This window comes from Labrus bergylta, chromosome 18 (genome assembly GCF_963930695.1).
Source record: "Labrus bergylta chromosome 18, fLabBer1.1, whole genome shotgun sequence".
NCBI lineage: Eukaryota > Metazoa > Chordata > Actinopteri > Labriformes > Labridae > Labrus > Labrus bergylta.
In genome coordinates, this window is record NC_089212.1 from 19,640,184 (window position 1) to 19,653,850 (window position 13,667).

A 13,667-nucleotide genomic window follows, 5' to 3' on the forward strand; every position below is an offset into this window, starting at 1 on the left:
AATATACTGAGGGAGGGGGAGTCAAGTGCTTTTCTGCCGGCAAACCACGCCTGTTACTGGGCGGGGTTTAGTGAGGCAGCCGGGACTCCCAAACTTTTTTTTTTTCCTCTTTCTACAGTTCTCCTGCGGCCCTGCAAAGCTGTTGTTTTGAGGTTATTTTTTTATTTTTATTTTTTTACTTTATTTCAAATGAGAATTGTACACACACCGTACAGAAATACAGTGTAGGCCTAATGAAGGGCAGGGTTGGTCATTTTCGAAAACTAACATGATTTGAAAGTAGCATTCCCTCAGTGCTCAGACTCTTCACGGTTCTATTTCATAGATCGACTGTACAGCTTATGATCTATATCAGGGGTGGGCCACATGCGGCCCCCATCAACCCTCAACGTGGCCCTCAGGTCAATTTTTACATATCAATTAATTGGAAAAATTAAGAAAACATCAGCCATGAAATCATGAAAACCAAAAAATATGTCCATAATAATATTTGATCACTGGTATATGTTGAGACATAATTGACTGTAATCTTTTTTTATATGCTACAATTTGGCCCTCTGGCAGTGAGAATCAAATGAATGTGGCCCTTGCTGTGAACGAAGTTGCCCATCCCTGATCGATATACACACAGACCCACCCCCTTCTGCTCCCTCAAAAACGCCTCTCACTTACAGGTAGGCCTAAATGCACGAGCACGGTTGCTCGAGAAGCAGACCTCAGCTTATCACTCTCGTTCAGCGGTAAGTAAACACTAAACCTTATTGTAACACATTTTATATATACTCTATTTTACTTCTCAAAAGTAACTGCCAACGATAAACTCACAGTTTAAAGTCCGTCATTGGTGGTGGGGTAGAGAACGAGCAGGGAGACATGATTGGTTCTTCAAATTGGTACCTCCTGGAGGACATTGGCAGTTTTTACAGGCTTACAACTGCTTACAAAAACATATATAGTGGGCCTACTCAAAACGTGATTCCTCCTGGCCCTATAATAAAAATGTACTGTTGCATTCACGAAAATATTCTTCATAAATGTGTTTTCAGCTTAGTTTTCTGTCACCTCTAAAGTGAAAACAGGAATGTTGTCATGTACCAAACATGTAACAGTCTGACATGTCACACCAAGTCCAGTGTGCTTCTCAAACGACCTTTGATAGACTGTGTTCGATAAGCGTTCATCAGACACACAAGGGGCCATTCTGATGCTTAATATTTATAGAATACTTTTCACTTTGACACTACAATTGGCCTCTTTTTTGTTTTCCTACATATATTTTACACATGTTTAGAGCCAGATTGAAATGTATCAAACATAAAAAGACATGGTTAGATAATACGTTCATCTTTATGAATGTGATCTACAAATCGAGAGTATTCAGTCTCATTTGTTTGTCTTGAAACCTTACATGACTAATCTTCGTGACGCCTGCTTCAAATTGTAAAACTGCTTGCCAAAAAAACATCAAATAAAAAAACGTTGAGAGAATAACAAGGAACCAGTTATGGTTATGTATGCTTGCCCAAAGTGATCACCTTTTCCTCTCTCATTGTTTCAGAATTTCACCTGAGCTGACTACATAAGTGTTGTTTTTCCACATAAGCATTCATTACCACGGTGGCCCTTAAGGTCAACTTATTGTAGAATAAAATATGTTCACACTTTGACTTACCATGGAGCAGCTTACATTGGGGTGTTGCCTGTATTTAAGTATAGGATTTAAGCTCTTGTTAATACTACTGATTCTAAATTCAAGTCCTAGAAAGAGTACCACCCCCCCGCCAAAAAAAAAAACATTGGATGCTACATCTCCAAAAAAAATGAATAAAAGTGCTATATGAATAAACTTGCCTTGCTGCCAAAAAAAAGTGCATTTTCTAGATGGGTGCAGTCATGATCATCATCAAGAACCAGTTTTTGTTATGTATCCTGCCAATAAACTGACTTCTATTTCTTGTTATTTCTCATGGGAATGTGGTTTTCATACATGTATTTTTGAGCCCCACTGAAATGAATCAAACATAAAAAGACATACATAGTTAGATAAAACGTTTATCTTTATAAAGGTGATCTCATTTGTTTGGCCAAAAAAATGTCGATGTATAAACTGTGAAGGAGGAGTTTCAACAGTGAGAGAATACCAAGAAACCAGGTGTGGGTGGTTGTGTTATGTTTGACAAAAGTGTTCATGAATTGAATTAATTATGAAAAGCAAAGTCTCTTGCTTTCAATGTTTAATGCGTTCTTCAGAAACGCATTAAGCTATGACAATAAGAAATTCGGAAAAATAAGAGTTAGGAATCATTCTGTGGAAAAAGTGCTCACCTCTGAGAAGGCTTTGTTTCTTTATAAGTGTTAAAAAAACACTAGGGGCAAGCATTGCATAACATACCTGGTTCCTTTGTATGCTCTCAAAAGGTTAATCAATGGTTGGTTGTTCTTTGTTTTGTCTGCTTAGATTTCCATGGAATATTGGACAGAATCCAACATGTCATTGATCTGTCCCAGGCAGAAAATTGCAGTTTATTTTCCTTCTGAGGAATATTGGTTTTCACAGGAATAATGTTTGAGACAATAAGCAGCCTACCAAGAGTGAGTCATGTCAGATGGGGCTCCGTTAGGGAGGTTTCCTAGTCATTGCAAAATTTGCACATTTTAAGCTACTGCTGCGGTTTTAAGTTTGTCGAGCCCTTGTGGGGGGCCTCAGCTGTTGTCTGTTGACAAGAACTGCTGACTACACTGTTTACCACGGCACAGTGTGTATATTTATATCTGTTAATATTGTTTATATCTTTATTACCCTGCGATTTGTTCATAGCTCATTAGTTTTACTCTCATTTGGTACTTATTGCTTTTTCTATAATTTATTTTCTATTCTTACATTTATTTCTATATTTGTTTATATTTTATTTTCTATTACCTGCCATATTGTGTGTGAGAGCAACTGTAAAAAAACAAATTTCCCCTCTGGGATCAATAAAGTTTTTTCTGATTGGGAGTAATGAAATCCTCACAGTCCAAACAGCCTTTCCCCCAATCACACTTCTTTTCTAAACCCCATGACTTTCACATGTTTTCTGTGTTCGGGATAAAAAAAATTCCATTGAACGTTTTTCTTTTTTATTTGAAGCCATTCAAATGATAAGTAACATCTCGTTTGATGAACAGACACATTTTAAAAAACGTCTATCTGTATAAAGAGGATTTTCTTATTTACATCAAAAGTTAAAGTGAGGCTCAGGGGAACACATGAAGGTTCGCTTAAATAAACAAGAGTTTTTAGTCTGAACTCTATACAACCATGCCGTGCATTTACAAAATACATGTGTCAAGAATGGAAAATGATTCCAAACAAATGATGCAGTGACAAAAAAGAAGTAAACACAACAGAAGAAATTGTCAAAAACAAACTCAATTTGAAATGCCTCACTGCTAAAATGTGAACAAAGAGCATAGTGCTTCCACACATCATTACTTCATCAGACATAGTTACATATTTCTGGTCCCTTTTAAACAACAACATTTCATTCTCACATGTAATGCATATAGTGTTCACATACTTTGGAGAAAAGCCAGCAGATACACCTGGGAATGGAATCTCTTCTGAGCTTATTAAAAACATCCTCCTTCTGGCGGCTTGTTTGTTTGTTTGTGTTTTATACCCATGGTGACACAAATTAACCAGTTACAGTACAGCAACAAATGACATGTTGGTTGTTGATGTCTGGATTCTACAGGAGTTGTGCTTAAACTTCACAAAGGCTTTTGATCAAACATTATTCTGGGAAAAAAAAAAATGAAGTCAAATCAGGCGAGACAAGAGTCCATACATTCAGACATACATATGATAATTGCCTCATAGGTTATAAACCCATAAGAGTCCATAGAAACAGCTTAATTAACTCTTTACATACAAAGGCTGGTACATTCCAAAAAAACCAACAACAACAACAACAAAGAAATGCTTTCAGAAGAGAGAATCTTATCATCGCTCAGAGTAAAACGCTCCATCAAGATAACTGAACAGCAAAAGCCGCAAACGAGTGGTTTCAAACAGTCTCGTCCAATCAAAGCCCTGACTCTGGCATCAGTCACATGCTAAAGGAAGTATTATTGTTTATATTCAGACTCAATTTCTGCACTTTAAACAAGCTGTAGGTACACAGAAGTCTCGAGAGCTGAAAGGCCTGTCCTGCATGTCTGCGCAAAAAAAAACGCTGTGTGTGAGACATTAGCGCCCTCTGCTGAGCAAAGTGGAAATGACACCTTTGAATTTCTGGGCTGATTGTCTAATCCACTCCTGTGTGCTGTAGCCTTTATTATGCACCCTCAGTCGATATACATTACTCCCAACCCTTCTGAATGCAGAATGATATAACTGAGTCATTCTAGACGGGTAAAAGGTCATGTCAATTATTTTTAGATCAGGACAATGTCTTTTGAGGGTATTTCCACGGCTGTGATAGGATACATGCATCCTTTCAAACATGTAAACTAGATTTAAGCACAGTTAGAACTTCATGCACTGCTGTTCATTTAGTCAAAATGTTTCATGGTTTTCATTCCTGTCACGTTTTGATTTGTCTTACAGAAAACAATACTCAGTTTTGTTCAAAAGCAGCCTAACAACTCAAAAACAGCCAACATGGCACTACTGCACCTTACGAGCACATATCAGAAAACACATGCATCACCATCTCTGTGTATTTTGGGATCATTACAACCAAGAGGCAAATATCTGTTAGAGTCATTGTCATTTTTTTTTTTTTTTTTACAACAGCCTCACCCTGGTCCCTTAGAAATCCTCGCTGTCTCGGGCGTCCAGAGCCGAGTTTGATTCCCCAAAACCCTAAATTCATCCCGACATCAGTCACAACGCAGTCAAGAATATTGTCCTCAAATGTGGCGTCTTTTTGTTCTACATACATCCTGAAACTTAGTGCTTCTCTGGAACAAAGGTTGCAACTACTCTTTAGTGCTTTCAGTGGAAACAGATTTGAGAGATTTGGCAGTGTCCAGCAGTCGAATAAATCCAAAGGAGACATTTTGAACTCCTTCTCTTCTCTGGCAACCTCTTGCAAATCCACAAGTACCAAAGGGAGGACAACAACAATCCGGATACTTCGATCAAGTTGCTGAAAAGTTACGTCCAGATCTCCGTCGGGACCATGGCCTCCTTGGTTCCGACAGAAGGCATGAGGTTTTGCTCAGACAAGAAGTCGAGAGGAAACTGGACCAGGAAGCCTCGGATTTTGCGCAGCTCCTCTTGAGCGCGGGTCAGGTCTGTCTGGGCCAAACCTGGTTTGGACTGGTATTGTTCCAGCTCGGACATGTTCCTCACCAGGGACGATGGAAGGCAGCGGAATACCTGCAGAAAAAGCATCATCATTATTATCGACAGACTCGGGAGTCTATTTTAGGAAACAGATAAAAACAAACACAATGTAACAAACAAACAAGGTAAACAGACAAAACAGTCCCAATATAATGAAAGACAGATGTAGCAGTGTCTCCACAGGGATGACTGGTATAGCACAGTGCTGGGACTTGGATTTGTCAGCATCATAATAATGGAGTTCTTAGAATCCTTACATTTGTAAACAGATACATTTGTAGATCAAGTTTCTCATAAGAGCATGGAAAGTGTTAACTCCTCCATCACAAAATAGTTCACTTGCACGAGTCCACAGAGGGTTTAAAAAAAAAAAAAAAAAGTATCATCCTGGGAGTCATTATAAGCAACTTGAAGCTTTTCTAAGCTTGCCTTTTTATACCTGGCCCACAGGGGGAGAAATGCTTCTTACAAACATAGGTTTGAAATACACACATGCACAAACATGAGCTATGGACTAGTGGAGAGATGTCAGAGTGGGGCTGCTACACACTGCTACGCAGGCAGCTCACCAGGGCGGGTGGTGGTTCGGTGCCTGGCTCAAGGGCGCCTCAGCAGTACTCGGGAAGTTCCCTGGCACCTCTCCAGTTACCAGACCAACTTCCATATTTTGTTCCGCACCAGAACTTGAACCAGTTACCTTCCAGTTCCCAACCCAAGTCCCTACAGACTGAGCTACTGTCGCCCAGAGATGGCATTAGGGACAGCTTTTCCAGCACTTGGCTAGGCTCCATGCTTTAAATTAAAATACATATGAAGTCATTGGAAGGCTTTGACATTTGCGCAAACATCCATGGTTCCCTGAGGGCAGATTCCAATTACACAAGTGGCTCTGTTCAGCTCAAACTGGCCAGAAATGCACCAAGAACACTGATTAAAGTCCTAGAACACAAAACATAGCAAGCAAAAATGACAAAAAGAGTCTTAAATGTCCCAAATTGGCCACCATACCGACCATAAATCCTTAAAGTTAACAATGCCCTTTGCTTTAACGTCCCACTAAGGCCATTTTTTTCCTTAATAACTTTAAGATCCAGTGTGTTAGACGGTGAGAGTTAGGAAGAAAAGCAGTTGATTTCATTTTTCTTAAGGATGTTTTCATAAATGCAGAAGACTTGTTTTTTTTAATGATCTTAGAACAAGCTCCTAATATCTCCTAAGGGAGACAGGCTTGTGATTGAGCTTGTGTGTAGTGTTAAACTTAACTACTAGATGGCACTAAATCCCCACACAGCTCCTTCAACAGCAGAGTTAAATGTCTTTGTTTTCCCTGATGAGAAATGTTTCTTTCACTGTGTTATGACCATGACAGCCATAAAGGACTTTTACATTGACTTTTTGAACTTTTGAGCTTGTGTATTCATTTCTTATTGAATGTCCTGAAAAAAACTTAACCACAAGTAGCACCGTCCAATTGAAATGTATTCAAATCATCAAGCACATGTCCTCCCTAAACGACCATGTCCAACCATACCTTCTCGTAGATGGTGGCGTTGCGTCCAGCCGTGGTCATCCACACCTCCTTATAGAAGCGTTCACTGATCGGATCGGACAGGTCGATACTGGAGTCGTTGTGGCCTCCGAGGACAGTCCTGTTAGGATAGAGAGATAAGAAGAGAAAGAAGAAGTGCACTACTTTTAGATTACATGTTTTTTTTGTATTAAGACAGTTAAGGTTTCTGTCTGCTGAAGGCACTTGTCCAAAATGTTCAAATTAACCCCAATTTAAAACTAGTATGTCATTTCAAGGTGATATGACTAGAGAAAAAGGACAATAAGGGGAATTACATTCAAATTAACTGTAATTATAATAATAATAATAATCTTTTTACATCATGCCTTGCCTTAGAACAGCCCCCCCCCCCCCTCCCCTCCCCAACCACCTGTGATATTCTCCCGGTGTAAGCTGCATGGGTGAACATCCGGAGGAGTGCATGTGTGGCAAAGGATTTTCTCTCTTATGCAAACACCCCAAACACCACAAACACACACCTGAAGCATTCAAGGCGAAGCTGGAGTGCGTACGGTCCAGCTTCATACTCCTGCCCATCCATCACAGAAGGAACCTTCTCGGAGTCTTCAATAATCACTGCCACCTCGCTGTCGCGTTTTCCCAGCATGCTTCTATCGTTGATATTAGCAGAACCTGAAGACACAAAACAGAGAATGGAAACAAAAATGTTGTATTTCTCAAACTTCTTGTTTGCAAGGATTCTTCTTTAAATATGCCAAAAATCATCGTATGGATGTATTATATAATTAACCCAACTTCTTTACTTTAAGATGTTCTCTTTAGGAATAAGAATTAACACAAATATCAAGAGAAAAGTCACTCGTATGTCTCTAAAAAAAGAGAAAAAAAGGAAGTTGTTGAGGATTTTCAGACCTGTTGATTGTTGTAATAGCAGTGTGAGAGACTGAGCTGCGCCTCATCAGCCAGCAGAGGGCGCAGCAGGCCTATGTCCTTTTTATAAACAGTATTTATATACACATTTTTTAGCTGCACACATGGTGAGCAATGAAGAAATAATGCCAGATTTTGAGATTCATCACATTTTCAATGGTGTCAAGACAGAGATGCTAAAATAGAAGTCGGTGAAAACAACCCGGAGAAAAATAAAAAAAAAGGACAGAACGTGAGAGAGCAGGTGAGGGACGCACCGATGATGACTGTGTTGTCGTCAGCGATGAGCATCTTGCTGTGGATGTAGATGAGCTCCGTGACCAGACGTCCCTCCAGCTCAGCGTGAGTCCGCATACCGGAGAAGGAGATGTAGTTCATCCAGTGGTCGTCCACTGAGGAGGAGGAGGAGGAGGAAAAACACAAATTAACTTAATATTAGCCATTAAGATTGAACATTTTCGTTTGTTCTTGCACTTCTTACTCTCTTTTTTCAGCTGGGAGATGATGGAGACTTCCCCTCTGATCATCGTTCTGAGGAAGCAGGAGGTTAAAACTCATTAGAAAGTCTATAAATATTGTATGTCCAAGACTGAAAAGAGCTTAAAAGGAATATACAAAAGGGATTTAAGAATTGCTTTCTCTGTTCCTCTCTTAAAAATGTAACATGGACTTATTAGAGTGCAGTGTGGTTCACCTGTAGTTGAAGTGCATGACCGCCTGGATGGCGTTTCCTCCTCCTGTCGTGATGTCTCCCTCGAATCCAGGAAGCAGAGGGGTGACCACGTACACACGGTACTTCTTCCCCTCCCTGAGAGCAAACACAGATCAGTTACATACAAGACAAAGTTCAGACGTGTCAAACAGCAGAAGAAGAAAACCTAAAGTCTAATCTTGTTTACATACACAATATGCTTAAAAAGATGTTCATGTACATGTTTTACAAAGACAAACAAATGGTTTCAATAACGGGAAGTACTTGTATGCTCTCAGGATCCTTTCGATGATGGCGTCTCCGATCCTGTTGAAGACCGTCCGGTTGTCGGCACAGCTGATGAAGAACTGGTTCTGATAGGAGAGGAAGTCAGGGACAAGAAAACCAATCAGAGACATTTCAAATGATGACATTTTGTGTCTTTAAAGAAGCATTGTGAATGTTTTAAAAGAAGTGCCAAACACAAGTGGATGTGTGTATCCCTGTGTGTTTTACCTCGATGTAGATGTAGTGCTTGCTCTTAACGATGACCTGGATGTAGGCGTTATGGATGGACTCCTCGTGGTACTTTATGCCCGCAGACCAATCTGCCGCTGACCGTAACACCTTGTGCACACAGACAGGGGATGATCAGAGGGGTTAAATGATTCAACCATTTGTGAGTATGTATAGGAGTAGGAGCTAAATATAGCAGAAATAAAGTAGACATTCTAGTTGTTAAAGGGTGGGGGGGGGTTTTTGTCTGTCTCTGTATGTCAGCCCTGTGATTGACTGACAATCTGGATATCATAGTCAGTGATGGCTGGTGGGGGTTCAGTGCCTTGCTCAAGGGCGCCTCAGCAGTACCCGAGACGTGCCCAGCTATACCAGACCAACTTCCATATTTTGGTCTGCGTCGGGACTTGAACCAGTAACCCTCCCTTAGGTTCCCAACCCAAGTCCCTACAGACTGAGCTACTAGCTGAGATCCAAGTGCTTCAAAGATGATGCTCCAGACCGTCTCCACTAATTCAGATACAGTGTGCCCTGTTCTGTGAGGGGGTTAAGCCTCAGGCAGCGTCATACTAACGTCACCCTTTATTAGAATAATATTAGTCATGTCAAAGTCACATCTATAGGCTCATTTTTAGGTGATCCAGAGGCAGAACTGTTGTCATATACCTGAAAGCTTTGAGTGCGACATCACTACTTAAATGCTGTAGCGCCGTCACCACCGACTCTCAGCAGTCAGTCGGTTTTTGTTTTTCACCCTAAGTGTGTGGCTACTGTTTAGTGGATGAGACGTTCTTTGCAAAGAAATGGGCAAATTTGGCTCAAATTAATGACTAATGGCTCTTTGAATAAGACACAAACAGCAGCAGGCACATACAGTAGACTCTGTTCTGCAGTGCATTTAAGGATGCATCTACTCCTTTGTGAATTAGACCATTTGTCTTTTTTTTTTTTGTCTCTTTTGCAGAGGCTTACAGGGTGCAAAAGCAACGCAACCCTTTTGTGCTTCAGGCACTCTGTTTTAATTTTTTACACACAAACCATTATCACATTAAACAGAGAAAACAATGAAACACTGAATAAACCTGATGGAGTTGTGATAAGACCCATATGTCCTTATTTCTTATTTTAGTCAACGCTCTCACTCCAAGGTGCATTCCTCGAGGCTGCAAACCCTCCAGTGTCAATCGCAAGTGCAAACCTCCGTAGTTATATAACTTTTTGGCCCATGGAGAGTCTTTGAACGCTCACTCTCTTTGATCTTGGTCCAGCAGTGCTTGCAGACTTGCTTGTGGAAAGTCAAACGTGAAAGTGGGAGTTGTTTTTTTACGGTGTGTGTTTTCTCTGTAATTTTCTGCCAGTGGTTCTTTTAGGTTGGGTGAATGGTTGGTGTGTCCCCCCCCCCCCCCCCCCCCCCCCCGACTTTCTCATTTTGTGTAATTATTAAGAAAGGAAAGACCACACTGTCCTCAACATGTGTCATTTTATGGGTTCAGTTTGGTTCAAATAAATATATAGTTCTTGAGTGAGTGCATTTCTTTCTTACCTGCACTTTGGCATTGACGGAGTCAGGGACCTGGTATCTGAGCTCCTGGGCACTGGAGTGAGACTTGGGCAGCAGGAATGGATAAGACAGGGAGCGATACTTCGGCTTCATGATCTGTAGTGGGATGCAGTTGGAGAGCATAGGGTCAGAGGAGGAAAGGAAAAGGAGTGAGAAATGGAGGGAAAAACAGTGATGCCATGGAAAGCCTGAGTGTGAGGATTACAGTGTTTTTCCACTGATTCAGCCACACATTCTCTCATAATCTGCCTGCACACTGTTTATTGTTCTGTTTGACTTTTTTATTGAAAAATCACAACACTCACTCACAACTAACTGTGATGAAAACCGAATTTGCATCACATACATTACAATCATGTAATAATAAGCTATCAGTCTAAAAAGGTGGTTAAAGCCTGCCAACAAAAAAGTTTTAGTTTTTCAGTCCTGGTTAAACAAGTTAAGCTTTAAGTCCTCATCCGGCTCTCCATCCCTTTGTCGTTTGTTAATGAATTCAGTGTGTGTGTGTGTATGTTTACACAATACCTTAGTAAAGTTCCAGCGTTGAATGAAGTGTCTGGCCACATCGCGAGCAGCTCTACCATGAACCACTGAGGCGATGTCGTGCCAAGGCATTCTGGGTGTTGTGTACCTGTCGATGAAGTCTGTGTAGGGTGGAAACAACCGAACAAAGAAAGTGAAGAAAAGAAAAAAGAGCAGCAGTAGAATGGGGGGGGGAGTAAAGGGAATTGGGGAAGATTTGAGCAGGGACAGACAGCAGGGTGACAGAGTTTGGTACAGGGAGACAAAGAAAAGTGTAACAGGGAAGTGTTTTATGCTGCTTGTTCCTCTCAATACTAGTTTTTCACAAGACTATTTATTTTCATCACTCTACATTAACAGGAAAAGTAATAAGATTCAGAGTTATATTAAAAAGGGTGCTGTATGCCCAAAGGAGCTAGAGCGACAGAAGCTGTAAGAAAATCTTTTTAGAACACATTTCAGACAAGAGACCAGAACATCCAAGATGGCTTGACTGATAAGCAAATGTGCTTTCATTCAGTATTTGTGTTTCTGTGTGTGTGTGTTTTTCTAACTGACCATCAAAAGGTTTCTCCAGCTGGATCCAGTCCTTGTACACAAAGTTGCAGTAATCTTTTCCATGCCAGAAGCGCGTGTTGCCCTGTAACTCTCCAACACCTGTCTTGAGGCTTCGCACTGAACCACTCCCTAAACACACACACACACACACACACAGATTAAAAAAGGTATGTTTCACGTATGTTTCATGCATATAGCTTAGTTATGGCAAAAGGATTCCAATTCCAGGTCATAAACACAAAGGTTTATATAAATTTGTTGAATATGTATTTCCAACATGTAAACACACCCGTGCTGTCCACACTGCTGACACTGTCGGCGTGCTGCAGAGTGTGTTTGTGCAGGTGTCTGTACAGACTGAAGCGAGCTCTCCTGTTGCGTCCAATCCCCTTCAGCTTTGGCAGTTCCACCGCTTCACCGGGCGGCGTCTCCCGTCCGTTGCTCTTAGAGACGTCGTCAGATATCCCGTCGACAAAGGAAACACCCTTACTGGACGGAGGGTTAGCGGAGCCGGCCTGGAAACATGGAAACAACATAAAATAAAGACGTAGTCTCTCTAGTTTATTAGCATAACTGTTGTTTGTTTATAAGGAATTGATCACAAAACGTGACATTTTGGCTCGATTAGTGTCAAGGAAACTTCACAGGATGCGATGCAACACAATATGATAAGATACAACATGATATGTGACAATAGGCTACAATATAAAAAGATAAGTATGACATATCATGATACAATGCAATGCAATATGATGCAAGGATACGTTTTAATGCAACATGATAGTCTACAATGCATTATGAAACACTACACAAACTTTCAATAGAATACAATAGAATAAGAGTCTATACAATGCACTTTGATGCTATAACATGCAGTAAAATATAAAAAATAGGATGTGAAAGGAAACGCAGCCCATGAAGGCCCAAAAAGTTTAAAAAAAAAATGTAACTGGTGCACACAATATTAGAATCTTGTTCCCACAAGTTATTACTTTTTTTTACTTTTTGGGACTTCAGGGCCTCCGTAGGAAACACTTCTATCCCTTTGGGTGAATTTGTGCTTGAAACTGCTGACAACATCATGAAGTTAATATTTTATACTGACTGTGTGGGTCAACAGTGTAACTAGTGTTTCTGTGCCTCTGTATGAGAATCTGTACTCTCCTGCTGTGTGTGAAATTGAACCAGAAGCCGATTCAAAGGTTGGCACTGTGAAAGTTCAACGTAACGACCACAGGCTGTCACTGAGGGTACACGCAGTCCATCTTCTTCTTCACACCCCCTAACTGTGTGAGTTACAATGAAAACAGTTTGCTCCTCTTTTATTGGAACCATTTGTCAGGAGGTTGGAAACACATTTATTGCCAATAACTCCAAACTGTTGATTTTTAATTAGTTGTGTGTGTGTTTGTGAGTATTTGTGTGTCCAACCTGCTCCAGGGCAACAGAGCGCGTCACACTGCCGACATCCGTCAGCCTGTGCTCTCTGTCGTCCCAGCGACCGTACGCGAGGTCGATCCCACCCACGAAGGCGACTGATTGGTCGATGATGACAATCTTTTCGTGATGCGCCCACAGATAGACGGAGGAGGAGACGTGGTCTGGGTGTCGCATCACCTGAGCAACAAGACATTAAACACAACAAACACTGCTTGACACAGACTTACATTAAATGATCTTTATGCATACACTCTGGTTACCCATAATGCTTTAGTTACCTTGATGTTTGGGTGCAGGTGGGAGAGGGTCCTCTTGCTGTAGCCTGAGTTGATGCCGAGGGCGAGCTCCACCTCTTTGTACAACATCACAAAGATGCGAACTCCCTGTTGCTGTAGAGAGACGGAATAAAAAAAGATAACTGAGCAAAATAAGAAGATCAATATTTATTTTGTGGGTTGTAAGAATAGATTGCAATGAGTGCTGATTTTCTCTTCTTTTTTTCTATTTGGATTTATAAAGAGTTCACCAAACTCAAAACACAAAATCTGATTATGGACTGTGTTTCACGTCGTTTTTGACTCTC

At 40.8% G+C, this 13,667-nt stretch overlaps 1 protein-coding gene across 3 annotated transcripts in view; it reads right to left on the reverse strand.

Annotated features, from left to right (window-relative positions):
• Positions 1-3,103: 3,103 nt before the first annotated feature.
• The window catches only part of pld1a (phospholipase D1a), a 36,271-nt gene continuing 25,707 nt past the window's right edge, over positions 3,104-13,667 (reverse strand). For all 3 annotated transcript variants that reach the window (XM_065966285.1, XM_065966286.1, XM_029281351.2), the window contains exons 13-26: positions 13,363-13,473; positions 13,076-13,261; positions 11,934-12,159; positions 11,645-11,773; positions 11,090-11,208; positions 10,547-10,660; positions 9,004-9,114; positions 8,773-8,861; positions 8,491-8,604; positions 8,278-8,327; positions 8,054-8,188; positions 7,385-7,538; positions 6,867-6,984; positions 3,104-5,368 (exon numbers count right to left, since the gene is read on the reverse strand). In XM_065966285.1, coding sequence (XP_065822357.1) covers positions 5,144-5,368; positions 6,867-6,984; positions 7,385-7,538; positions 8,054-8,188; positions 8,278-8,327; positions 8,491-8,604; positions 8,773-8,861; positions 9,004-9,114; positions 10,547-10,660; positions 11,090-11,208; positions 11,645-11,773; positions 11,934-12,159; positions 13,076-13,261; positions 13,363-13,473 — 1,881 coding nt within the window. In that variant the 3' untranslated portion in view covers positions 3,104-5,143. The remainder of the gene's footprint in view (positions 5,369-6,866; positions 6,985-7,384; positions 7,539-8,053; positions 8,189-8,277; positions 8,328-8,490; positions 8,605-8,772; positions 8,862-9,003; positions 9,115-10,546; positions 10,661-11,089; positions 11,209-11,644; positions 11,774-11,933; positions 12,160-13,075; positions 13,262-13,362; positions 13,474-13,667) is intronic.